The sequence below is a fragment of the Passer montanus genome, unplaced genomic scaffold (genome assembly GCF_014805655.1).
Source record: "Passer montanus isolate IOZ18808 unplaced genomic scaffold, ASM1480565v1 scaffold6, whole genome shotgun sequence".
Taxonomy (NCBI): domain Eukaryota; kingdom Metazoa; phylum Chordata; class Aves; order Passeriformes; family Passeridae; genus Passer; species Passer montanus.
This window is the reverse complement of record NW_024371037.1, coordinates 4,367,856-4,394,100: the sequence shown is the minus strand read 5'-3', so window position 1 is coordinate 4,394,100 and position 26,245 is coordinate 4,367,856. Positions and strand designations below refer to the sequence as shown.

The 26,245-nt window shown below is 37.2% G+C and overlaps 2 protein-coding genes across 5 annotated transcripts in view; one reads left to right on the top strand and one right to left on the bottom strand.

Annotated features, from left to right (window-relative positions):
- Nucleotides 1-8,118, bottom strand: part of MOV10L1 (Mov10 like RISC complex RNA helicase 1) — a 30,106-nt gene extending 21,988 nt beyond the window's left edge. The window contains exons 1-6 of the mRNA XM_039726852.1: nt 7,965-8,118; nt 6,698-6,882; nt 3,700-3,856; nt 3,207-3,319; nt 2,217-2,407; nt 72-212 (exon numbers count right to left, since the gene is read on the bottom strand). Of these exons, the coding sequence (XP_039582786.1) occupies nt 72-212; nt 2,217-2,407; nt 3,207-3,319; nt 3,700-3,856; nt 6,698-6,882; nt 7,965-8,043 (866 nt within the window). The 5' untranslated portion in view covers nt 8,044-8,118. The remainder of the gene's footprint in view (nt 1-71; nt 213-2,216; nt 2,408-3,206; nt 3,320-3,699; nt 3,857-6,697; nt 6,883-7,964) is intronic.
- A 4,138-nt stretch (nt 8,119-12,256) lies between these two features.
- Nucleotides 12,257-26,245, top strand: MLC1 (modulator of VRAC current 1). Of its 4 annotated transcripts, none has more exons than XM_039727001.1 (12): nt 12,257-12,353; nt 13,016-13,199; nt 15,294-15,383; nt 17,381-17,434; nt 17,583-17,684; nt 19,314-19,415; nt 20,298-20,369; nt 20,827-20,943; nt 21,648-21,704; nt 22,814-22,936; nt 24,352-24,519; nt 25,680-26,245. In XM_039727001.1, the coding sequence occupies exons 2-12, from the start codon at nt 13,020-13,022 to the stop codon at nt 25,752-25,754; spliced, it is 1,140 nt and encodes a 379-aa protein (XP_039582935.1). In that variant the 5' UTR covers nt 12,257-12,353; nt 13,016-13,019; the 3' UTR covers nt 25,755-26,245. The 4 variants fall into 4 exon arrangements, with proteins under 4 accessions (XP_039582935.1, XP_039582937.1, XP_039582934.1 ...); XM_039727000.1 differs by lacking the exon at nt 12,257-12,353 and adding an exon at nt 12,376-12,497; XM_039727003.1 differs by lacking the exon at nt 17,381-17,434 and having other exon boundaries at nt 17,598-17,684.

The window sequence follows — 26,245 nt, the reverse complement described above, 5'->3', positions numbered from 1 at the left end:
TTGAATGTAAAACATGTTAACAGTTAGAGTGATAGAAATAAAGAAATCTTCAAACAATCAGAAAGGCTTACTCTATCCAAACAATCATTCTTTTAGATTCCCCCTGCTTCAGAGTTCCAAAGTCAGTCACTCTTGATACTTTCAACTCTCCTTTGTCTCTCATTATGTCTTCGTAAGGCTCATCCACATTACCTTCATTAGAGTGAGATTGTCTGCAAAAATAATTTTAGGTAGCAGTTTTTGCTATCTTTGATTCAGCACAAGTTGAAGAAACACTATACCAAGGCACAGTCATGATATTTAGAAACAAGCAGGTGAGATAGTTCATTTTTTTCTCAGCCATTTATACTTCCAAGACAATTAAATGAACTAATTTAAGCAGCAACAAGTCTTTTGTCAGCAGCACAATAAACCAGCATAAAACTTCAGATGCAAGACTAAAATGATTGAGGAGTTAAGGAATCCCTGCTGAAGGGCTAAATCAAATGGTGAGTGAAGTCATTACGGCTCTCTTTGGGAGCTGAACAAAGACACAGCAAAGAGCAGCTCCTTAGCAAGAGTCACAATTAGCACTACAGATAAGAGATAAAATGACTAGACTGGAAGTGTTTCAACCTATGCACTTGTGTCTTCTGCTTACTGTTCCTATCTGAAACCAGCAAGCTGAGAACAAAACTAAAAACAAGTTGAAAACCAAAAACTACCTTTGAAAACTTTTATCACACATGACTAATGAACAATGCCTATGAAACCAGGCACATGCTCTTTACTGTCTGAAACACTGAGCACAGGTCTAAACTCTTGGTGTCTTCTACCTGTAAAAACAAATTTTCACATTGTCTCTATTCTGTATTATGAAATTATTCAACTATTCATTTAGATAAAGTGGCATGGAAATAATTTAGAAATATTTTAATAATCTCACAAATATGTACACACCCTCAGTATTCCTGAGTTATCTGACACACTGAAGCAGAAAATGAGTGCAGCTGCTTTTCATTAGCTATATCAATTTACTAGCCAAGCCCACTAGATGTCTCCCACTTCAGCCTAAGCTGCAGTTTTTGATAAGGTAGATGTACACTAAACCTGAGTAATCAACCCTAAGGTCTACTTTTGTATTTTGACTTCAGTAATAATTTTCTACATAAAATCCATCATTAAAAACAGGTGCAACTGAGAAAAAGGATGTGAACAACTTGTACTGTTTATCAAAATGATGTAAACACTTTGTTTAATTTAGGTACAATATATTACATCTGTTATCTCTACAGAAAACAGCTTATATAGTTATTTGTAGATCCTTTGAAGACACATATATATGGCCATATGGCCTTGGCTAAATCTCCTAGAGATCTCCCAAAGATGATGTCTGAAACATATCAGAATGTCCTTTTGCTCTCCCTTTGGACTTTCCAATTGACAATTTATTTTTGGCCTGCAGAGTTAGACCATGTAATCCTGCCAAGACCTTAGCATGAAAAGTGATAGATTTTACAGTACAGATCTATTTATTCAGGTGGTAATTGTGTCTTTCACCGGACAGACACAAACTCACAAGGCAAATTCCAGATCTTTGCTGAGGTCTTATTGACTAGCTGCCCATTTTACTTTTGTGTAGTTGATTATTTCCCTACATTTTGCTTCTTTTCCATACTGAACATCTTTCTCCAACCTCTTCTGCAGTGTATCCAGATCCTCCTCATACCACATATAACATCTAAAGTCCCTCCAGAACCTCTCAGTTCAATACTTGCAGGCCAAATGAATCTATTATTTAAACCATGAAACTTTTCCTTTTAGGACAAATATCTGAACAATCACCGTAACTTAAGACAAACAGATTAAAGAAACATGTATTTTATGTGAATTTTGCTGCAATTTGCTTTCAAACAGCAAAGTCCCTACAAGAGGAGCACAATGAACTTGGCATTTTACTAACATGCATGCAAAACTCCTTCCCTGCCTAGCAATATCCCTGAGTTTTACTTCTCTAGTAGCACTCATGTTCCTAACTTCTGGAAGGAGAAAAAAACCCAAAAAAAACCCCAAAAAGGGCCAAATCATATTATGCTCTGGTTTTTCCAATGATCTTTTATGCTTTCTAGTCAACTAGGGCAATAGTCACAGTATTTCTTGCTTAACAGTTGCAATGAAATGTCAACTGCATAACTACACCACATAGCTCTGCTACAAAGAGAACAAAATATCATTACCCATCCTGGCTGACTGGCACCAAGCAGAGAGCTCTCCAAATGTAACAGGACTGACTGCTCTCCACCACAATCGTGTTCACTAGATCATGTATACGAGGAAAGTAACCATCAGGAAGTCTCAGTGAATCCAAAGTGAAAAATATACTGTCATCTACTGTCCCAGTTCTTCCACAGACGCTGGAAATGCGAACCTGTAATAGTTTGTACTCACTGTTACTTGATATTATCTTTTTAAGATAACAGACATATTTTTTCACCTGAAGCAGCCTTTCTAGCATTAATAAAAATGCATTCTGAAATTTCAGTTATTCAGGTAACAGAATACAGAAGTAAACACAGAGCCCTAACCCAGAATGACTGTGCCCATCTTCAGATTTCAAAGAGTAAAGAAACACAAGTACTTCACATAAGCATTAGGTTCCACTGAAGTGCATATACTACAATATGCACACCAGACTTAACCATGATACCTTCCTTGTGACATGTCAGCTTACCTAATTTATAATTCTATACTAGCAGTAATGAGGCAATTTTTTTCCTATGCTTGAAGTGCAAATATTCAATATATAGGGTTAAGATAAAGACAATAAACCATAAACGTAGCACAGCATATGCATTACTACAGCAAACAAATATTTTCATTAAAATAAAAAGAAGGGACTGTGGTTGTTTTTAAGCTGAAACACTTGAATAAACGAAACTTATAAATTCCCCAATCACAACACATCCTCATCATAACTAAGAGCAAGAAATCAAAGCAGCAATTCATAATAGATATTAGTTACTCTTTGTGTTCAACTCAAAATATGTATGCACTTTCAAAATGCCTTATTATTTTACAAACATCTTCTAAATGGATGAATTAATATGTTTTATTTTTTAATTAAAGATATGTTATAGAAGATCTACCCATATTTGTAACTGAAACCAATTTGAAACCTCACTTCACCCAGGATTCCTACTGCCAAAAACAATGTGCAGAACATTTACCTTGTTTACTTGTTTATACCTCAAAGGCCTTACAGCAACTGCTTCAGTCTTCCATGTTGTCGAGTTAATATAATATTTTGCTTGTACCCAGTCACCTTCACAGGGTTTGAAATCTATACAAAACAGAACATTTCTCAAGGTTAATTACTATTGGTAACAGCTACATTACTCCCCTACAGAATAGTGTAAGTTAAATAAAAGCCAGAACAATGCATTATTCAGACCCACCGAGTTCAAAGTTTTCTTTGCAGGTTATGGCAAACTACATAGGAGATGCTAGCTGAAAAATACACCTGCTTACAGGTAACTTATGCTTAAATGCATAAGTGAGAATGAACAGGCAGCTTTCTCCATCCATGTCTGGCTGTTTCACTATGTTTCACCACATATTCTATGGAATTTATTTAGGATGACAACTGCAAGTTTATCAGAAGATATTTCTATTGTATACACAAATATATTAAGAAAGAGGAAACAAGAAGTCCCTACACACCTTCCCAGACATCTTGCATTGCAAAATATGTATTCTGATTAATATAGCCACCATCCACAGAGAGAGAGGTAATACTGCCAATTAATGTTTTCTTATTCAGTTCAGAGGCATCACAAGCAGGACGGGAGTCTTCTTGTGTATTCTGGATGGTGTCTACCTATTAAGACAAAAATAACCCAAACATTTAAACAGTTGACCCCTAGACTTAAATACATATTCCTACGATAAATATACAAAATTTCAATTGCTTATGGAGACAAAGCTTCTCATTATACAAATACTTACTGTAGCTGTTACTTTTTGGACACAAAAAGAGTAAGTAATAAACAGTCACTTCTCTTTTAAAGAGAAACTTGAAAACTTCTCTTTTAAAAAGTGCTGTATGCTGCAGTGCTGACAACTGCTATAATTACATGCTGATTTTTCAAATCTTTCTCACACATCCCTTGCTCTAGGTCTACTTAAGATTTTTCTTCAATTGACAGGAACACCACATCCAGCAATCCGTCTGTACACAACTGGATGTAGAAAATGACTGTTTCATAAAGCAAAAAGCATGTTTTCAAGATGGTATTTATAAACACTACATGTATTTCAGACTGACCCTGTCACTTTTTAGTAATTGGATTAAGAAAACCCCTAGAGCTGCTTCTAGCAGACTGTTCATATCACATGAGAATTTCAGTAAACTTCACATGTAAGTTTACTGAAGTCTGATCCTATCTGAAGCATACTATCATACGGAATTTTATATAAGTTATTTTGTTAAACATAATGCTTACCCTTTGCAATAGTAATGAATAGCCTAAGTCTACCTATACTTCAGAGGTTTGCAAACACTAATTGACTATAAATAGCTATTTATTTTTTAGCCAATACTGTTTTATTGCTATTCTGTTCCTCAGAAGACTAGTAAATTTACATTTCACGTAAACTACACATGCAGTTACACTTGAAAGTAATTTGTAGACCTAAATAAATGTTTTTAAGACATGAAAACACCTTAAAACTCCCAACATACATTTTCTTTTGAAAGTTCTCTATTTTTCTCTAGCAATAAAACTAAAGCTCTTTCTCATACTAGGTTAAAATGGCCTTCCTACTACCACTGGAAGCAGCCTGTTTTTAAAGCCTGCTACAGAACCAATAATCATTCCATGCAGAGTTTAATTAGGAGTGGACCTCAAATAAACTGAAATCCAAACTTTTGAGCCATGATCTTTCCAAACCACATGGCCAGTAGCTCCAAACAGCAGCTGAAACAGTACACTGAGCAGAGAGGCTGACCACACACTTCCTTGAAGCAACATAAACATATTGACACCACCAAAGTTTGATCTGCGCCTTCCAGATTCTGCCCCAAACAGCACAGGCAGTGTCCAGGCTTCAGAGCAATTAGAGGAGTACCTTTTAGATCACTTAAAACCCAAAGTTAAGTGATAATATCTCAGTTATTTGGAAGAAGTACTGATATTCAAGCATCTTTCTGTATAGTAGTTAACAATGATGCTTGTCACGAAGTGAAATTTTCTTTTCTAACTAGGGGTTTGAAAGGGGACTTAGCTCTTCACCATGCAAAACAACTACAGTTCAAATCCTGCTGTCAGTTCTTATCAAATGTTCAGAGTATCTCAGGTTTGTGCCACTATATGGAAATAAGGCAACACATCACAAAGTACAGAATGGTTTAGGTTTTTATTTATGCTCTTAGAACAGACTTTGAAGAAATTAGCTTTATCTTCTTCCTTATTGAATCAAGACTGCCCTTGGACTTTGACTTTCTATGCACTATAGTCAGCTTTTGACAGGAACTTGTCTCAAAGCTTTTCACCCAGCCACAAACTACACTGCCAAAAGTCTCAGATGCCTGCAGGATTACAGCTCACAAACAGGAACAAGAAAAATCATCATACTTTTCAAAAAGTCATTATCTATATTACAGAATATATAGCAAACATGCCACAACTGTTACAATATTCTAGTTGCTTTGTAGAACCACATGCAGTTTCTCAGTTACTAGGTTTATGTATTTTGGAGCAATTACAGTATTTCAACAGTATGGTGAAAGCTGTCAGTAAGAAGAAAAACAAGGAAGAAAGTAAGATTTAAACTACTCAATTTTCTGACTGTATATATTATTTTACCAAACAGCATTGATATTGCTTGTTGGACAAACAATACTTAGTTTTTATGCATGAAAATAATTTAAATTTAAAACGGAGAAACAAAAGGAAATAAGAACAGATATAAAGTTATCTTACAAGACACCAGGTTTTTGATAGCACTTGAGCTGGTAATACTTTAGAAACAAGACTTAACTGTTTACTTTCCTTCCATGTTTAATGAATAGAGCTGTCTCCCCATGAAGTCTTTCTTTGGTTTCATTTAATCAATGAAACTACATTTGGTTTCAACATGATTTGCTAAGAAAAACTTCCCTCAAAATTCTTGACAAGGTATAATCATGCTTGAAACAGGTATGCAACTGAAGTGTTAAGCAAAATACATAGCAAGATATCCATTTTTGTAATTGTCTGTAACACCAAGTTACCAATTTTTACAACAAGAAGTTTTGAAATTTCTGTTCTTATTCACAAGAACATACTGTGCAAAAAGAGCAAACTTTGCACATGATCAAATTGCTCTGAGTTTCTTATCCATTCATATAACAATAACATAAAATTGACTGAAACTCAGGAAAGTTATACAGATCTGGAGTAGCTATGACTAAAATTCTGATGCAATTATCTCAACTAATAGCTTCTTATTCACTACACCTACAACTGTATTCAGATTATCAGTATTAAACATAATTTGAAAGGAGATGGAATGAAACAATAAAATGACCCACAAACCCCAGCTTATCCCCTCTAGGTGAACAGCTTGCAATTTATCCTATTTTGTAGAATTTGTGAGGCTAAAACTACAGTAAGTTCCAAAACAAAGCCCAAAGGTACTTCTGGAGAAAGTGAGACGACTATTTATCTTCACCTCTTACCCTGACAGCCTTCAGGCCACCTGATGTTTTATCCTCTTCCACAGTGGCAACAACTTCTTGTCCAACAGCCAGCAATATGTTTTTTGTAACAACATCCTTTGTGAAGATTATAGTGTCATCTATCATCCCATAATCATGGCAAAGTCTTGTCACTACTCCTTGTACGCTTCTCAACGCTTTGTCACCTGCATCAAAAGGAAAAGTGTTGACATAAACCCAAATTGTTTGTTTATAGAACTGTGCAAAAAGTTATGAATGCTACTAAAAGGGACATCCATTCTATCAAAAGGCCAACTGGAAATAGCAACAGATGCCAACTAATTATTTTCACCATTAAGTCTTGAATCTTATGGCAATTTATGGTTTCAACCAATAAAGAAAGCTAGTTAAATACAAACTACATTTTAAAACCAACATGCTTTAAGCTCCATTAAAAAAATTAATAGAATATCTCACACTGAAAGAGACCCATAAGGATCATCGGGGTCTAACTCTGCTCCTCATAGGATTACCTAAAACTAAACAACATGACTCAGTGCATCATCCAGATGCCCCTTGAACTCTGACAGGCTTGGTGCCTTCCCTGGGAAGCCTGTTCCAGTGGCTGACCACCCTCCCAGTGAGGAGCCTTCTCCCACTGTCCAATTTAAACTCCTGATGCAGCTTCCTTCCATGTCCTTGTACCCTGTCCAGGGTCCTCCGAGAGGAGACCAGCACCTCGCCTGAAGGTGTCCACAGCGATGAGGTCACACCTCAGCTTTCTTGTTTCCAAGCTGAACAAATGTAGCGACCACAGCTGCCCCTCCTAAGTCACACCCTCGAGACCTTTCACCGTCTTGCTCAGCCTCCACTAGACTCACTACAATGGTTGGATGGAGGTCATGTATTGAGGCACCTGAAACTGCCCCAGGACGTGAGGTGAGGCTGCCCCAGAGCAGAGCAGTGCAGAGCAGTGCAGAGCAGTGCAATCCCCTCCCTCGCGCACCAGCGATGCTGTGCCTGATGCACCCCAGGGCACCGCTCCTACTCCTTACTCCATACTCCCAGCAGCCATACTAATCTCTCCCACCCAGGAAACGGCAAAAAAGTACTTCCGGGAAAACTTCCACATGCTCTGAAGTCAAAATGATGTTTTATCATCCCAATCTCCTCCTTACACCCTTTTTAAGGAAACAGGTCTGCACTCAGCTCCAGTCCCGTGGGGGACGAGCACACCTCACGGCTCAGGAGCTGCACCACCAACCCACAACCGGCCCGGAATCCCTACCAGAGGTCGCCCATCTCTCATCTTCGTCATCTGCGCGTCTCCACAAGTAGGAGACCGCCTTAGAAAGGAGGGAGAGCATGCTGGAGCGCCTTCGCGAAGAGTCGGAGCCCCAGGACCGCCTTAGAGACGCGGCAGAGCCCGCAGAGCCGAGCCGAGCCGAAGTGCGAAGTCTCCCCGCGAGCGCCTCGAACCCGCGCTGCGCGGCCAATGGCGTTGCTCGCTCCGGTCACGGGGCAGCGCCGCGCGCCTCGGGGTCGCCCGCGGGCCCGCGCAGGGGCTGCCCGGGGGCGGGCGGAGCCCTCAGGGCGGCCCCGGGCGAGCGGCCGGGCGGGGGTCGGCCCTCCGCAGGGGTCGGCCCGCGGCGCCGGGGGCACGGGAGAGGTGGAGTCGCACGAGGTTGCCACGGAAGAGCTTAAAGGAATAGGCTGTGTACAGCTTGTTGCTTGGTGGTGGGGCGGGCGGAGCCCTCAGGGCGGCCCCGGCCGGGCGGGGGTCAGCCCTCTGCAGGGGTCTGCCCGCGGCGCATGGGGCACGGGAAAGGTGGAGTCGCACGAGGTTGCCACGGAAGAGCTTAAAGGAAAAGGCTGTGTACAGCTTGTTGCTTGGCGGTGCTACTGTCTGAAATTGTGGTCGTAGTGTATGCCCGAACCAGGGAGAGCCCACGGACGGGCTGTGAGCTCCCCTGGGCTGAGAGCTCTCCGTGGCTCTGGGAATAAGCCGGGCACCGAGTCCCTCCGGTGCCGTGCAGCGGAGTGGCTTGAAGAGTATGCACGTGGCACATTGGTGGATTGTGATGCTCTCAGTAGCAGCCAGTTTCAAAATGATAGGATAAACTAGAATATAATAAATTTGCCTGACAGGAAAAAAAAAAAAAAAGGTGTTTTTGACTTAATATCATTAATGAAGGAGCTGCTGTAGTGCCTGAGGAAAGATGATTTTACTGACTTGTTCACTGTCTCTGTAGTTCTAGAACTGTCTCTGTAGTTCTAGAGTTACTATCTCTCTAATTCTGTGCTTTCTACATCTCTTGTATTTTTTACCAGTTCTCTTCACACACTGCAGTTCAGACATCTTGTGCATAGCCTCTGCATTTTGTTCAACAAATGCTGTTTCACAAAGCAAAGTTTTTTGAGTTGATGAGCTCAGCATCCCAGTTGTTTAAATAGGATCTGCCACATGAAGCTGTTAGAGCAGGCGCTTTCAGGAGGTTGAGCAGAGCAGTGTGTAATTTTTTGTAGAAATCACAAAATACACTGCCTAAGTTGTGTGACTAAAGCAGTAGTCGTCTTTGGCAACTTTAGTTTCTAGCTGTGTGATTCACTCGGCGTTATTTAGGCAAAGAAGGGCTAGGAATGCATTTCAGACGGTTTAACACTGTTACAGAGTTCTGTACAGTTCCTAGAGCAGAATAAATTGTGTTTGCCAGTAACTGCACGCAGGTTCCAGTGTCTCATTCTGAAGTAACTGCGGTGATGCCATTGGAAGGAGAAACGTGAGTCAGTGCTGTTTTAGAAAAGTGCTGAGAGAGTGTTAGCCTCTTTTGGGCACATTGATTTAAAGAATTTTAACTACTGTTTTCTTTCACTGAGTTTCCAGTGGGAGTGCCGGCAGGGGATTGTTAGTTGGCAAAAATGTGGTGGATGAAGAGATTGTGTTTCTGGAAAAGATGCTGATTTACATGAAGAACTAAATCCAAAGAAGTTTGTATTATACTGGGGGGGCAAATGTTATTCTAGGGGAGCAAGGCATCAATTTGAAGCTATTTGATCTACATTTTGATTTTGGTTCAGTACATGCCCTAAGATGTGAGCTAGGAAACATGGACTGAGAAATCAGCTTCAGAGAAACAAAATACGTCACAGAACTGGTTTTAAAAGAGGTGAAAATACTCAACAAGGAATACAGGTAATGAGCTAAAGTAGTGTAATTAAATATTGTGTGAAAAATCTTAAGTGTAGTGCAGGTATTAATTCATCATAAAGTGGAAGAGTTGATCAGGATGCTAAATGTAAACTTCACCAGAGCTTCAGGTGTGCTTTTCATTTAGATTTTGGAATGTGAGTGAAACTTTGTTCAGGGCTAGGGAATGTGGCCCAGGACAGAATGCTTTTTCCTTAGTCCTTGATAGCAAAAGTAGGACTCTGACAAGTTTATGTGCCTTTTTGTCACACTGGCCCTTGTCACTTGAGTTATAACTGGTAATCTGGTTTTTATCTTTTGTCGTTACTGTGGGGGATGCTTGCATTGCACACAGCCTGTGGCAAATGACCAAGTATCTGCTATAGCTGCTTCAGGCAGCTGAATTTGTTCAGTGGTCACTCCTGTGGTGGAAGTATGTAGTTATTCATAGCTGCTCATGATTTGGTTTAATTGTCATCTTTTGGCCTAACTTAAAATTAAAGCACTTAATTAGTAAATCCTTTTCAGAAGCTTCTCGTGTTGTGTTCGAATTGTTATACTTGCTACGGTCTTTGTGTAAAATTTCTGTGCATTCTTTAGAATTAGGAGGAATCTCTTTGTACATCATATTTGTACCTTATCTAGCATTAGAAGGTCTTAGTCAATGACTTGGGTTCTTGTCTTGCACAAAAGAGAGACTTTTTCTGGAATCAGGAACATGAGATGAAGGGAACCTAAAATAAGGGCCCCAGAAAATTTTTAGAGTAGAAACTGAACTTTGAACTTTAAGTGTTTTTTGTTCATGCTGATGCCAAGTACAGAGGATTAATTATGCAATGAACCTCTGTGCATGCGAAAGAGAAATGGGAAATACTGAGAAGTACACAGGAAAGGGGGTAGGAGGAGTTTCACTATAACCTGAGAAAACACTGTATAACCATGCTTGAGAGAGGGAACTTTCAGGTACAATGGTGGCTGAAACACTTGGAACTGTGAACAAGTTGTTCTAGGGTTTGAACCCTGCTCTGGTCAGTGGTGCAGGACTTTATAAATTCTTTATATTCAGAGAGATTAGATCAAGTAAATACCTAACTATCTCATTTTGTGTAAAAAATAAACAAAGCAAAAAAAACCCCCAAACCCACAAACATTCTCCCTAAATTGATCAAAAGGGTTAAAATATGATTGTGTTTTGTGTCTATGGTAATTTGTGTCAATCAGTTCCTAGTATTCACTGAAAAAGCTGTCAGGTAAGCAATACCCATTATCCATTAAACCATGGTCTTTGGAAAGTTTCAGATAATAGAAATAGTTGTGCAGTGTTTCTTCCATGAGAGAGGAACAGTAGTGCTTAATTACTTCAGAAAGTTCTGCTTGACTGTACAATCTTTTTTCCCCCCTCTTTTTAGCACAGTTTACAGATGTGTCGATTGCTGTGTATGGTGTACTAATTTCCCTGTTTAAATCTATTAAAACAACTGTAACATTTTAATATTCTTTCAGTATTGGCTGACATGAAAAAAAAATAAAATCTACAGTCTGTACAAACTGAGAAGTTGTGCTGTTCAGAAGTTTTTCTAGCATACTTTGAAGGTGATGCCCTTCAGAATACTGAAGATTTAATTGTGTCTTAGTTACAAGAGTGTTTAAAGTTTAGACAAAAGACCCTGTCATTGCTGTAGCTGTCAAGGTGCCAACATCTTCAAGATAAAAACGTCCTTTTTTTCCCTCTTTTCATTGCTTAATAAGCAGGAGGACTGGATCCAATGTACGCTGGCCATTGCATGTCACTGCTGCCTGCTAGGCTGAAAATATGTTGTTTAGTCATCTGGGTGCTCTGTAAGTGCAAATGACGGCGCGACTGAGATGTGCCAGGTTTATCTGAGCACCCCAGAACACTGGGCTTAGTGGAAAAAGACAGAAGTGTTCTACAATGAAAATAATAATCTTGATAGATTTCTAACCTCAAACTTTTGAGCTTCCCATCTTGCTGAGATACTGTAATACTTGAAATATTCTCCTAGAAAAAAACTGCAGATAAAATTGTATTGTAAGTACATTTTGCTCTTTTGAAACAAGAGCTCGTTTGTTAGATATTGTGATCGCTGGGTGTTATGATAGCCAAAAGTGGAAAAGTGAGGAAACTTTTATTTAAGATGCTAAGTAAGGGGTAGTACTCAAATAAAAAAGAGACATGAAACTTTTAATTTGTTGGTCTGATTTGGAAGCAGCCCTATGAGATGCAGTACAGTCATTTTCTAGTGTGTTCTCTTAATTAAAATTCAGGAGGCATTTTCCTGTTCCCTGGCTTAACTGAAGTTCTTGCTGTGCTTTTGTTCCATATCTGAATAGATGTTGTTGAAAGCCAAAGTGTAAGGGAGAACTTTTCAAAGCCGGCATGACTCACTGAACGGTGAGAATATCACAAAGTGTACAGGCAGCTGTGTTCACAGGGCTGTTTTAAACTGACAGCTAACTTTTCAGTGGAAGGTAAGCACGAAGGTTTTTAGCTGTTGAAAAATATACAGTAACTTAATTCTGATATGAGATACTCCTCGTGGTATTTTAACAGATTGGCAAGCAGTGAGGTGAACAAGAAAGGATGAAGGGAACAAGAGAAATGGTTGATACTGGGTAATTCTGAAACAGTTTGCTGTAGCTGAGTTATTGTGGGTATCTGTGTTCATGGGACTCACAGGGAAGTCTGTCATTTTAGGTAGTTGATAAAAAGTGTTGAAATTAAATGGAATTTATGTTGAAACCTGTTTGATTATCTGTGCTGTCCTAGAGTTAAAAAAGTAAAAAGCTTTGATTATAGAGGTATGCACTAACTAAACAGCTCTAAAACTGGTTCTTAGATCTTGAAATAAAAATTCACTGAGCTATCATAGATACACAAACTTTAAATATGTTGGTACTTATACTATGTTATTATGAACTGTGGCTCTATGATGAAATTTAGTTAAGGTGTGTAAGTTGTTGGAAAGTTTACATATTTTGAAATGTAAATACAGTAGTTAAACATTGTGTTCATTTTGTCTTGAATACACAAAAAACCTAGTTGACCACTGATCTGAGTATGTGAAGGATCTGAATTATACTTTTTCTCTTTCTTTGTAACTTATTATTATTATTTAATTGCCTTTGTGAAGTGTTATGACCAGGGAAGAAGGTTACAGAGAAGAATTTAGCTATGACAGGATGCCAACTTTGGAGCGGGGAAAACAAGAGAATGGAAATTATATACCAGATATCAAATCCAGTGACCTTCAGCTGTCAAAGAGGCTGCATCCTTGCTTTAGTTACAAAACATGGATATTTTCTTTGCTGATGGGAGTAAGTACTTTAAACTATAGTAAATTTAAAAATACAAGTGTGGCCTTAGTGCCCAGAAATCTGTTCTGTTTGACGTCATTTGAAGACTAAGAATTTCATCACTGATAGTATTGAAAAGTAATCTTTGTAAAAATAGAAACGTATTTAGCAAATTTGGAATGTAGACTGTGTGTATTCTTTGACTATTTTTTACTAATCAGAGGTGGTATATGAAGGCTGATTTTTATCATTAATATTAATCATATAAGTAGAGAATAAGTGAAGTAGTGGTAAATATCAGCCCATGTGTATGTATAGGCAGTGCTTTTTGGTAGAGTATGTAAAATATGTGGACCATTTGCATTGTTTTAAAAATTCTTCTAACTATTAAATATACTGTGGCTGCCATGATAACATTTTGGCATTAAAAAGATATGTGGTACTTGATTGCCACATTTGTCTATCAGGGTTCAGTAGCCACATAATTATTTGGTATAATCACTAACATAGCAAGGTATATACTTGTATTTCTTATGCAAACAACACAGTGATTTAAATTTTTGTGTTCACTGCTAGAATCACAGGATACTCATCTTGCATGTACATCATATGCTTCTCCATGTTCTGAGCCAAGTTAATTAAACTTCATTATAGCAATTAGAATTTGATCTTTTCTTTTTCTGTCAGCTTGTGTGTTTTGAAGAGTACTTTTTATTAAGAACTAAGATTGTCTCACTGTTAATATGGTAATTGCTTGTTTATGCACAGTGAATAAAAGTATTGCCTTATTTTTGTGGAAACAGCTGAGCATTTTTTCCTTTCTGACAAACTGCAAGGCTTGGATTTCCTTTCAGTTGTACTGTTACATGAAAAGAGAGGAAATAAGTTCTGGCTTTATTTGCATTAAATTTTCTCAAACTTAATTGTCCAAAAGAACAACTGTCTGTAATTTACTGAGTAGTTATAAATTTTTGGAGATAATAACATTTAATGATCATTTGCTGAAGTCATATTATCAAGAAGAATGAATTTCATGATTTCATGAAAAAATGAAAGTGCAGTTTTATTAATGAACTCTTAGATTAAATTCCAAATAGATTTTTCTCCCAAGTGTTTAGTCTCTATTAACCCTTCTGAAAGACAGTGTCCAGAAGAGAAAGTCTCTGTATGCTGAGCAATGTAAGTCACAGTGAGCAGAGCCATGTACTTGAGGGAGCAGTTGCCAGCTGTAAAGTGACATCTAAGTGGCTGATGGGCTGGTTTTGTGCAGGAACAATTTGATGAACATCAAGCACAATTTCAACTCGTTTTTCTATAGACTGTTTTTTCAGTCTGCCAAAATTCTCTGTGTGTGTGTTTATACATGCACATATGCTTTCCTTATTCTCTGGGGTTTTTTGACAAGGGCTTTTTAAAGACCCTCAATAATATTCTGACATGAAAAAAATACCCAAATAAAGCAGAAGAGCCATTCTGTCTCTTACCTTTCCCAGCCCCTTCAAAGAAATGCCTACTAAGAGGAATGACAAGGAAAACCAAAATAGTGTTAGTAGAAGACGCTAATTGCTTATTGCACTGTGTAACTGTGGTAGTTATGAAATAAACTTATTAAGGTAAGAGGAGTAGCTCAACATTTTTGCATGTACCACTGGATGAAAGCAGGAAGAGAATTTGGAGGGGTGTAGGGACATAGTGGAAGAAACTTAATTAATGTATCCCAATTCTATTTTTACTGCTGTGTTCCAATTGGCAATTGCCCAGCTGCCCATATGCATAATGAATGTTGGACTCAAGCAGGGAATGCAAAGTAGAGACATAGCTGAGGTCTCTGAAACATTTTTACCACTAAACACTTAAGTTACCTTTTGACTTATATTTAGGTGTTTGCCAGGTCAGGACAAAATTTTTGATTTAAATATGTTCATTATTAGGTCTTGTTAACCAGTGAAATATCTTCAGAAGTCAGCGTATTGTGATATTTTTCTTCAAATTTATTCACACAAAAACTGCATTCTTAAAAGTAGCTCAATTTGATTACTGATTTATGTCTGACTAGTTTTTTTTATTTTTTAAAACCCCAGTTTTATTAATATAAATTTATTTGTTGCTTTGCAGACTTGCCTCCTTATTACTTCTGGATTTTCACTATATCTGGGAAATATTTTTCCATCTGAAATGGATTATTTACGTTGTGCAGCAGGTTCAGTAAGCATTCTTAATTATTTGCTGTGGCTGTTTGACAGCAAATGCAATAGTAAATAATTTTTGTGGGTTTATGTCTTTTATTCTGTCTGTCTTTTTCTACTACTTTTCTTCATGGAAAATTTAATTATATTTAACAGTTCATTAAATGGAATTTCATTGCATGGTTAAAGGAATTACTGTTGTCATGAAGACAATTGGGTTTATGTTACCAATATTTTTGTTATTTTTGTTAATCAGCTCACCATTGGCATGCAAGATTAATCTGCTGAGCAGTTTTTCTTTGCTTGATTTTTAAGAAAATTTTTGTTGCTATGTATTTGGAAAGTTTTCTGGCTATATGCTATCAAAATGTATTTCATATTGTATCTCAAAATGTTAATTTTTCAGTTTATTTTGCCATAATATCCTAGTACCAAAGCAGACTAAAATTCTCTTGAATATTATTATTTTATTAGTAAAGTGTGCATTAAAGATGGCTGACATTTTCCAGAGCCCAATATTTTTTTCTGTACTTTGAGGGATGCATACACATATTTACTGTATTATATATGCTTAGTTTGTGCTTTAAGTCTCATGTACTTGCTTTGTTTATGGCAGTATTTTGTCATAGTTATTTTCTCACCTTGACTTATATATTTGTTTTTAAGTTAGGTCCAAGATTACTTGGAACAAACAAGTCCCAGGAGTTGCTCTGTGAATGAGTTACCACTTGGGTTTCCACCAAAGGTGTTGAAGTTGGAGGAGTTTAAGTCAGTAGCCTCAGAGATACCTTATTCTGTGCAGCACTGGTTTAGTTACTGAGATGTCTCTTTCTCTGCCCCTGATCTTGACTCTTTGAACTTCATGTTTAAAACTTTCCAAAGACCTGTAGATCTTTGGATGCAGCAGGTTATCTCATTGGGTTTGAAGGTGTGTGTATGTGAGGAAGGTGTTAGAGCTCCTGCTGCAGATGGTGATGTTGGTGCAGTCAGAAGAGCCTGGAGAGATGTGGAACCAGCTGGCCACCAAGTGTCTCATTTAGCCTGAGGCTGAGTTGCTCTCTAGACTTTCACCCATCTGGACTAATACTTCATTCAGTTGCCTAAACATAGTCCTGTAGTGTTCTAGGAACTCCCGTGTATCCAGGACATAGAAGAATTTTAATTATGTTCAGTAAAGGTCATTTAGGTGTTGAGGAAGTGCTGCCAAGAATTTTACATATCAGTATTAATCTCTTTATAGCATTCAATTGTTAAGCCATTAGTGTTCAGGTGTGTGGGAGGAGAATTAGAAATGTGGCATTTATTGCATAATTCATTGTTTAACATAAGAACATTTCTGTTATAATTTTAGTAGGCATCTGTGTAAAATAGAGTTGGATCTGTAATGGAGCCATGTCTGTTGTGGTGGGGAACAGTTAAGGGATAGAGAAATTACTTTGTGAGACTTTTCATTTGTGCATGACTTTTCCATTTATCTTTGCCCTCAAGCAGGGAAACATAGTCCCCAGTGAGCCAAATGGACATCCCAGGCACAGTTCTCCAAGTGTGTCTTGACTACGCAGATTTTCACAAGATTTTCTTCAGAACTGTTTTGACATTGGGCAAATTTTAGCTTACTCAACAAGGATGATGTCTGTTTAAAGAATGTGCAGGCCCAGTTTGGGAGTAGCATTGTTTTCCCCTGCTCGAGGATCTCAGGCCTTCTAGAGTTAATTTAAACTAATGAAGTCATGAAATACCTCATGAAAGACCTTCTTTCGTTTACTCATCACATTATGCTGGGTAGTTAGTAAAAACTGAGGAATATGGAAGGTATATTTAAACTTCTTGTAATTCTTAGACACTGATTGTGATGAATGAGTTCAGTCAAGTGAAACTTTTTCTTCAGAGTTTCTGATCTGCTGTTTGTCTAAGTGTACTGAATATGAATTCAGACACATAGAATATATCTATAGAAGTATATATAAAATTCATTGTGCAGAAGATCCCACTAGTCTTTTCTTTTAATTTTCCCAGTGTATTCCTTCAGCAGTTGTGAGCTTTGCTATAGCAAGGAATAAAATTAATGTGGTAAGTATGAAACTTCATTGTCAATTTTATGTATCTCTCTATATATCTACATCTATCTATATCATCTATCTATATATATCAGTATGTGTGTTCATATTCCCCCTGTGTTTGAAATAAGAGAGAAACCCATTCTGAAATTGTTTTTCAGATACCAAATTTTCAGATTCTCTTTGTCTCTACATTTGCTGTTACAACAACGTGTTTAGTTTGGTTTGGATGCAAACTTGTCCTCAATCCATCAGCTATAAATGTAAGTTACCAAAACAATTACTAATTGTGATACATTTATCTTTGTTAAAAAACAAGGCAGGGAGGACTTTAGGTGGCTGGAGATCACATGTCATTACTTTGCTACCAATATCCCAGTATTCCTGCTTGGTCTGTGAGGAGAGGTCATGCAACAGTAACTTTATATTTTTCTTTGCCCAGTGTTAGTTACCTGCAATATTATTCACAAGAATCTAATTTATTTACTCTTACTTTTCCAACTTTTGTTATTTACTTCTTGTACCTGGGTCTAAGTGAGATAGTCCATCAGTTTAGTTACAGTGCTTCTGGACTCAAACTTGTGCATCTACTTGGCACTGCAGTGCCACATGTGACATGTGGCCTTGCCAGCTCATATCAGTATTAGCTCTGTGTCAAAACGGAATTTTTAATCTGGATTAAATTGTTCTCCAGGCCACACATTTGAACTTCTTGTTTTGCCTAACAATTCCTGTATTCTTCATTGTAGCACATTTTCTAGTAGTTTGCCACAATGACATTTATCGTTGTTTGCGTAGTTAGTACAACTGTACAGTCTATTTGGTACAGCAAAGCAAATAGTTTCAATTATCATTTCCTAAGCAAAAGTGAATTTCAGCATCCAAAAAAGCCTCCTAAATCTGTCACTTGCTACTTTTTTCAAAAAACACATGCTGCAAGATACATGTCAGAGTATTGGAGGAAGACTGAGATTTCATCATCAACAAAGCAGGTCTGACAGGAGGAAGCAATATCATTCTGTTCTAAGTTTTTGAACAATGGTTTGCTATAATTGTATAGGTTTGGAATGGTATCAGTTCTTTCTAGTCTTTTGGTACTTTGCCCCAGTGGCCTGACTGACTACCAGTTATATTTTGGACTGCTGATTTCCATCGTGGTGCTTTTGAAGACAAGAAAGGGAGATCCACTCTGCCTAACTTGTGTGCCTGGAAATGATTCAGTCCATGTAGTGTAGGTACCTACCTCTTTTCATGAGAGTAATAAGGGACAAAAGAGCAGTGTTAAGTATTGCATTCACTTACTTGTCTCTTGAATGTGAGCAATGGCAGCATCCATGTTTTTTGCAATGTAGTCTGCAAGGGTCATGAACCCATGAAGAGTGTTTGTGAATGCTTTACCAGCACTAAGCAGGGCACAGAACCAGGATCCTTGGTGCAGTTCTTTGGTTTGTGTTTTCATTCAGCATCCAATATGGTAGCACACCGTTTGGGATTGCAACCTAGGAGTTGTGACCTGTGGCCCTCCTTCCCCTGGGAATCTTCCATTATTTGCTGCAGTGTTCTGGGTTCACATAGAAAGGCCTGCAAAAAGCGAATGTACCCAGCAAACACTTCCTTATCATAAGCTCCTCTTCTGGAGGACAGTGATAAAATCTTCAGGCAGAATATTTCCATAAATGAAGTAAATGTTTTTTCCTTAGGTTAGGCATTCTGAGAATAATGTTGTTCTTGAAGTTTGTCAAGAGCCAAGAAAATAGATAACAAAGTATGTTATCAGTAGATGTGTCTAAATTTGACAGAAACTAGACAACCTGCCTAATCATGCTAGACTCAGCCCCTTCCTTTATTTTGAATATGGAAGACATAACTCATGTCTGGGATTTTGCTGACAGATAAATTTCAACTTGATTCTACTTATTCTGCTGGAAATCTTCATGGCAACTACTGTGATCATTTCAGCAAGGTCTACCGAAGACTGCTGTACTAGAAAGAAAGTAGGTACCCTTAAGGATTGTGCATGTTAAAAAATTCTCCATTTTCCTGTCTTACATATGCTGAAAATTTATTGACAACACCATAACTTTGCATGCTAAAGCTATATTTGACCTACAAATAAAAATACAATACTAAACAGTTATTTCTTTTATCTTTTAAAAGTGCAATGACCCCTCTGCAAAATTACCTGTTGAAAATTACACAGCACAGAGTTCTTTGAATGTCTTATGAATAGGCATGGCAAAAGTTTTACTTCTGTTTTGTAGAACAAAACTTGCTGTTTGAAACATTAGAATACTATAGCTTGTATGTATTCATGCAGTACCTTTTTGAAGCCTGATGCAGAGAAAGTATTTGTCTTGTATGTCAGTTTGGTGGTATCTGCATGACATGTCTTGACTTCAGGATTTGGGGCTATTGGTATAATTTTCTTTATTCATAAGTGCTTTCCCAAACCCCACCCTCATTTTTCTACAGCAGTACTTTTAGGTAAGAATGAAGCAAACATAATATGCCATTGGAAATACTGATTAATAAAGTTGTGTAGTGCCTTGTCCTCCTTTGGCTGCTGCTGATGCACATCTGTAAAGCCAGAAGGCTCAGGAAGAAAGTATATTCTTTGAAGGTGGAAAAGGGAGACAAGATGAAAATATTTCATAATTGAATGGTGGCTGTGGAACAGCTAATCTGATACTAGTTTGGTTTTCATGTAGTTGATGTGGTCTTACCTTGGAAAACACCTTGATGTGTCACTGTCACCTCTTCTGGGCCAACCAGATATTGCATACCACCGTCAGGATCTGTAAGAGGCTGTACAAGATATTAGAAAGAAATCTATTGCTTTGTATATTTTTTATCATGATTTTTTTATTCTCCTCTAGAATGCTGCACATGACAGTGCCATTGTTTTGAGCAATGTCAGCTTTCCTGCTCGAATTCTGAAGTCATACTCAGTAAGAAAAGCATTGTTTCATTGAATCAATTTATTACTTCATCTTTGTAAGTGCTGAGGTTCTTTAAAGCCAGGAAGAGATCACTGTAGTTAAGAGCCAAAAGAATAAAGACAAAAAAGAGAGATATATAGTAAAATATTTCCTTTTAGAAGATTGCAAGATAAATTGTAACTGCTCTTTATTATGGGAAGGAGACTACTTAAGGATAGTGTAAACTGAACTATTGTTCGGGGGAGCTAATAAATGAAAGCATAAATGTGTATAATGAAGCTGATCTTGTTTTCACTTAAGCTAGCTAGTGTTTTGCCATATTTTAGAAATGGAAAACATAGACTTTATGCCTAGCTAGTAGCATAAATGCATTTTATTCTTTCCACTGAGGTCCTTTCTATATGCAAGTAGGAAATTTCGTGTTCAAATACATTACTAATAATTTGTGTGCTCTTATTTGTTTTAGGTAATTGAGGTGATTATTGGAATTTCATCAGTATTTGGTGGAATAATTGCTTTGAATATGGATGTTCTAGTCTCAGGTCCATACCTCTCAGTAACATTCTTTTGGATCTTAGTTGCTGTAAGTAGTGCAAATAGAAGCTACTCTTTTAAAACAATGGCTTTTATTAAATTTGTTTTTCACTTTTCTCCTCCCCACTGGAGTATTTATTTGGCTCTAATACTGTTTGGGAATTGCTGCTTAGCAAATGAATTAGAACTTCAATATACTTAATATATTTATGCAATATTTTTGATCTGTTTTGATTTGCAATATTTCAGTAAATTGTTCTGATACATTCTATGTCCTCAATTCAGTAAAATGGAAATGAGTATTAAAACAAGGAAGTGGGGTGTCAAAAAAAGTTACAGGTTTTAGAATATTTCAGGCTGCAAAGGAAATGTTGAGTTTAGGTTTAGCATGGTAGAATCCTTAGAACATCTTATTTAACCTCTCAGTTTTACCTGTTTTAAAAGTCAGAGGCTGTGGTTGGTGACCCTTATCCCTAGTAACAGCCTGTACCCAGGAGCAGTGGATTCATAAATGATGTTGTGCCACCCTGCTTGCCATGAAGGAACTGGTTGAGAAAGAAGACAGTGAACACTAGGTTTATATATGTGTCTGTAAAGTCCCTTTGCATGAAGTGGAAAAAGTTCATAAACAAACTTTTCAGCATTCATAATACACAAAAGAAAAAAGCTGTGAATAGTGGAAATTACTGTAACTCAGTTGTAGTTTTTGTAATTTTCAAGTCAATAAATACTTTGTTACACTCTTTTGCTTAGTGTTTTCCAAGTGCTATTGCGAGTCATGTAGCTGCTGAATATCCAAGTAAATGTCTGGTAAGTTTAAAATTCTTGGACTTTGTCATTAGAGTAGAATAATGCTAAGAAACTCTGGCTGATAGTGGGCACTAATCAAGTTTGCTCACTGTTTTTAGCTGCTTCTACAAAATGTGACAGAAATATGTAGCAGGAGTGTTAGCTGGTATCCCTTAAAAGAACTCTAGTAGGTCCTTTGGATGCTTAATTTCATCAGTTCTAGAAAAGCATTTGAAGAGTTTGGTTGGTTGGTTGGGGTTTTTTTGGTTTGTTCTGCTTTGCTTTTTGGATATTTTGTAGTGATTCCTTGGGAAAAGATAATACTATAGAAAAATGACATGCCTCAAATGGTATGCCAAGAACTGCTGGCAAGCTCCTGAAAGGAGGTTCCCTTTTTCTTTCATTATCAGTTGTGTTTCTGAAAGAAGAAAATTAGGTGTGCAAACTGTGCTAGACCTAGAACCTATTTTAAGCAAATTCTTCATCTATGTGATTAGCAACAATAACTAATAATATTCAGTAGAGTTAATTTATTCCTTGAATGTTCTAGGTTTGTAGTTAAGGCTCCTTAAAATATCTGTTCTAATTAATAGTCACTTATTTAAGTGAGTAATGAGGCATAACCACAATTGAAGTTAGAATATAATCCTGTGGGGGAGATATTTGAGTGAAACTCAGCTGCTGTTGTATGGCAGTAAATTTGCCTCAGGACACTCAAAGGTATTTGCATAAGATATTTTAGGTTGCAGGTCTGCAATATCTGTTTTTAATTCTCATTAATTCATATAAATTGAAGAATAAATGGTGGCTTCTGTACTGGCCCTCCAGATTGGGTATTACTTCCTCTATGTATGTGTGGAAGGCACTTGTAAAATAAAACAAAAATGTCATCATCTATATTGAATGAAATATGAATTACAAACCAGCAGTGTTTTGGCTAGGTAACTTGGGTTATACAAAGCTTGCTTCTGTATCTTCATGAAATGTGGATGGCTCTTAGTATTTCTCTTTTATGTATAATCTTACACAGTTTTACACACTTCTGTTATGCTTGCTTCAAGGAGACATATCTTACAAACCAGAGTTAATTTTTTAGATTATTATTTAACCATTATTATCTTATTTTTTAGGTTGAGGTCCTGATTGCCATTAGCAGTGTTACCTCTCCTTTGTTGTTCACTGCTTCCGCATACTTATCCTTCAGTATCATGCAAGTTGTTGACATCTTTAAAAGTTATCCACCTGCTGTGAAAGTATGTGTTTTTATGCAGTTGAAAAATGAACTTCTATATGTTACAGTAGCATACAGTAGCAAGGCAGTAGCAAATTAGGGAATATATTAGGGAATAATGCAGACAAGGGAATAATGCAGTACCTTGTCTGCATTATTAGGATTGAATGAAATCTTATAGAAATTACTTAAAAACTCTTGTTTGATTTATAAGTGAAAGTATGTTACATCTATTGGCACCCTGGAATTGTAGTTTTAAAAAGATAGGATTTTATTCTAAAGATGTCGAAAATAATATACAGTATGCTAGAATCCTTGGGGCTTTTATAATTTTAAATTAAAGATTCGAGTACATTTTTCTGTTTCTTAGGATGTTTACCCATCGTTGGGACTATAAGCTTATACCTAGATTCATTCAAAGTCTGGATTTGGACAAAGAAGAAAAAGTTTGCAAAGTTTAAAGCATTTCAGTATGAAGTGTTACCTGTGCATTGGTGAAAAGGTTTCTTGTGCTCTACTAGCCAAGTGTTTGCCAGTCCCTGATGTTGTTCAGAGGACCACTTAGGGGTATTAGACCAATGTCATTAAAAGTGTCCATTAGTCATTAAGTAGTCTCATAACTTTAGAAGAAAAGAGAGAAAATGTTTATTAAATTGATATCTCAGGGACTGGAAAATCAACTTCTGAGTCTGTGATCCTGTTCTTGTTCTGGAGGAGTGTACTATTTTGTTTAACCTCAGGAATGATGACAGCTTACATAACCTCTTTAAGTAGCTTCTCCTGTCACACATGCTGGAGACAGATGACTACACTGTCTAGACAGTTGGTGTGACCCTGCAGAGCATTTCTTACATTCTCTGCTTTGTGTGTGGTTGCAGTAAGAGTGTGCTGCTCTGCACAGGGCAATGAACTGTAGAGCAGGAGGTAACAGCAGGACAGAGGAAGAAGGGTAACTTGATTGGCAAGCAGGGCAGTCCTACAGCACCCCAAAAAATAGTAAAGGAAGGCAGGTCCAGCCACAGTAACAGGGTTCAGTGATTGCCAGGTAAGTCCACAGTACTGAGGCAGATCCAAGGTCATCCAGCAACTCAGGTCAGCAGGGCAAGGTCAGAGCCAGGAAGGCACAAGGCCAGGCCCAAGCATAGCTGTGACCTTGCTTAGGTCAAAAGCAGCAGTAGGACACTATTTCAGAGGATAGTTTCCTCAATTCTGTTGTGTTTCCAGAGGAAAAGATAATTTGCCAAATTAACATTTTCTTAGAAGTTATAGATCTCATTTACTTTCAGCAAAGTCAGGCACTAAAATTTTGGTTGAAACGTTATGGTGAAATAAACTTTAAATGATAATTTGATTTTAAAAGTCTAGATAGGAATTTTTAAAGTATAGAGATGGGATAATATTTTATTCAAGTAGTTAACAACTTATGTCTATTTTCAGCAATCTTATGATGTACTCCTGTTGCTTCTGATGTTGATGCTGCTAATTCAGGCATGCCTTACTATTGGAACTGTAATACAGTGTGTGAATTACAAGACAAAAATGAAACTACAGGATTCAGCATGGACACCATCACAGGTTAAAAAACAGGAATACAGAACAACAGAGGTTTGTATTTATACCCACTAGAAAATTTGAAAATATCTATTTTAAAATGCTTTTTAAAAAAATGTTTTGTGGTCTTAAATTCTGATCTTAATTCAGACCACAATTAAAAGCTATTCTATGAAACTTAATTTTGTAATCAAGAGGTAATGGTTTCCTGGTTAGATGATAACTGGGTATGACATAGGGCACAGAACTGTACCCCTTGAGCTCTCCTCTGCTGTACAGAGCTAGACCCTGAATCCTTAAACACTCTCAGAGAGTAACTCATGCTTACTGCTCTAGAAGGAGAGTGCTGGATTCAGTCTAGCATTGGATAGAAAGCACTGGGAGCAGAGACTGAAATCAGTCAAGTCAGTAAACAGCTGCTAATGGAAAGTGGAAACTTTGGAATTATGTCCCTTCAGGTTGTTGAGGGTGTTTGGTGTAGGTTGCTTATTTGCTGGATCTGTGTCCTGAGACTTAGGTTCTGTATAAAAGATGAAGCACAGCATCACTTCCACTGCTGCGAGTCGTGTTTTGGAGCATGGGTCATGGCATGGCTCAACAGATCTCTGCCAGAGATGATTTACAAAAGTACTCCTGCTTTGTGAGTCACTGAGAAATTAGGCATGAGTTAAATGCTAAAAGGAGCACTTTCTGTGCAAAAGCAACAGATTTTTGCTTACCTTTTAGTATTTAAACACATGAGTAATGTTATAGGTGAAGTTGCAAGTCCCTTTGGCTTCTCAGAAATCTGTGTTCTTAAGCAAGACCTAACTTTGCTTGCGTGTATGTAGGTAAATCTTGCTTCAGTTACACCACGGTGGACTGCTTCTGGCTTTGGGGTTAAAGGTTTAGGTGTGAAGGCTTTCAGTCATATTTTAGAAAAAGACATGAAAAATGTCTTAAATAACATGTTTAAAATAGAAATTTGGCTAAGTTTCTTAGACCCAAATGTTTCAAGTGTTATATGATTTGCACTGTTATATTTTATATCCTAAATATAAACTCTATTATATACAAAATGATACAATTTACAAATGTATAGAATATTTTATTAGCTCTGGCTGTACCTATTCACATTCTCCTAGCTTCTCTCAGGTATTTATTTGCTTGAACTTCAGTTTATAATCAAAACATTTTTTCATGTTTACATTTGTCTTAAATTTGTTTACTTTTAGGTTTCCAATAATACCTTAAAGGATTTTGACAAAGATAAAGCTTGGAAAGCAGTTGTGGTGCAGATGGCTCAGTAGTTTGGATTCTACAAATGCAGCCAACACAGCACAATCCAATAAAATAAATCAACTGTTTGAATGAAGGTTTAAAAACTTCCATTTTTAAACAGCAATATAGTTGCAGCAATAGGAGCCATGGAATAACACAGTAAATGATGTATCTTTCTAATAATTTTAAAATTTGTTGATAATATTTTAACACATCTGTTTTTTCTGTTGGTATCTGTAGTCTAGTGTTTAGAAGATACCTTTAGAAAAAGGTAATGAGTTGCATGGATTTATGCTGATGGCAAGGTAAAATATTGCAATATGTAGTAGGCTTCATACATTTGCAAGAGATTGTTATAACTGCAGTTATGCAGTCAGTGTGACTGATAAATGCTTTTGTAAAGTTATGAGTACAAGTCATAATTGATGTTTTTGCTTATACTTCACTTTTGTAGGAGTTGTAAAGTGTTCTGCATCTTATTGCTTTTATATAAATAAAAGTCTTTATTATGTGGAAACTC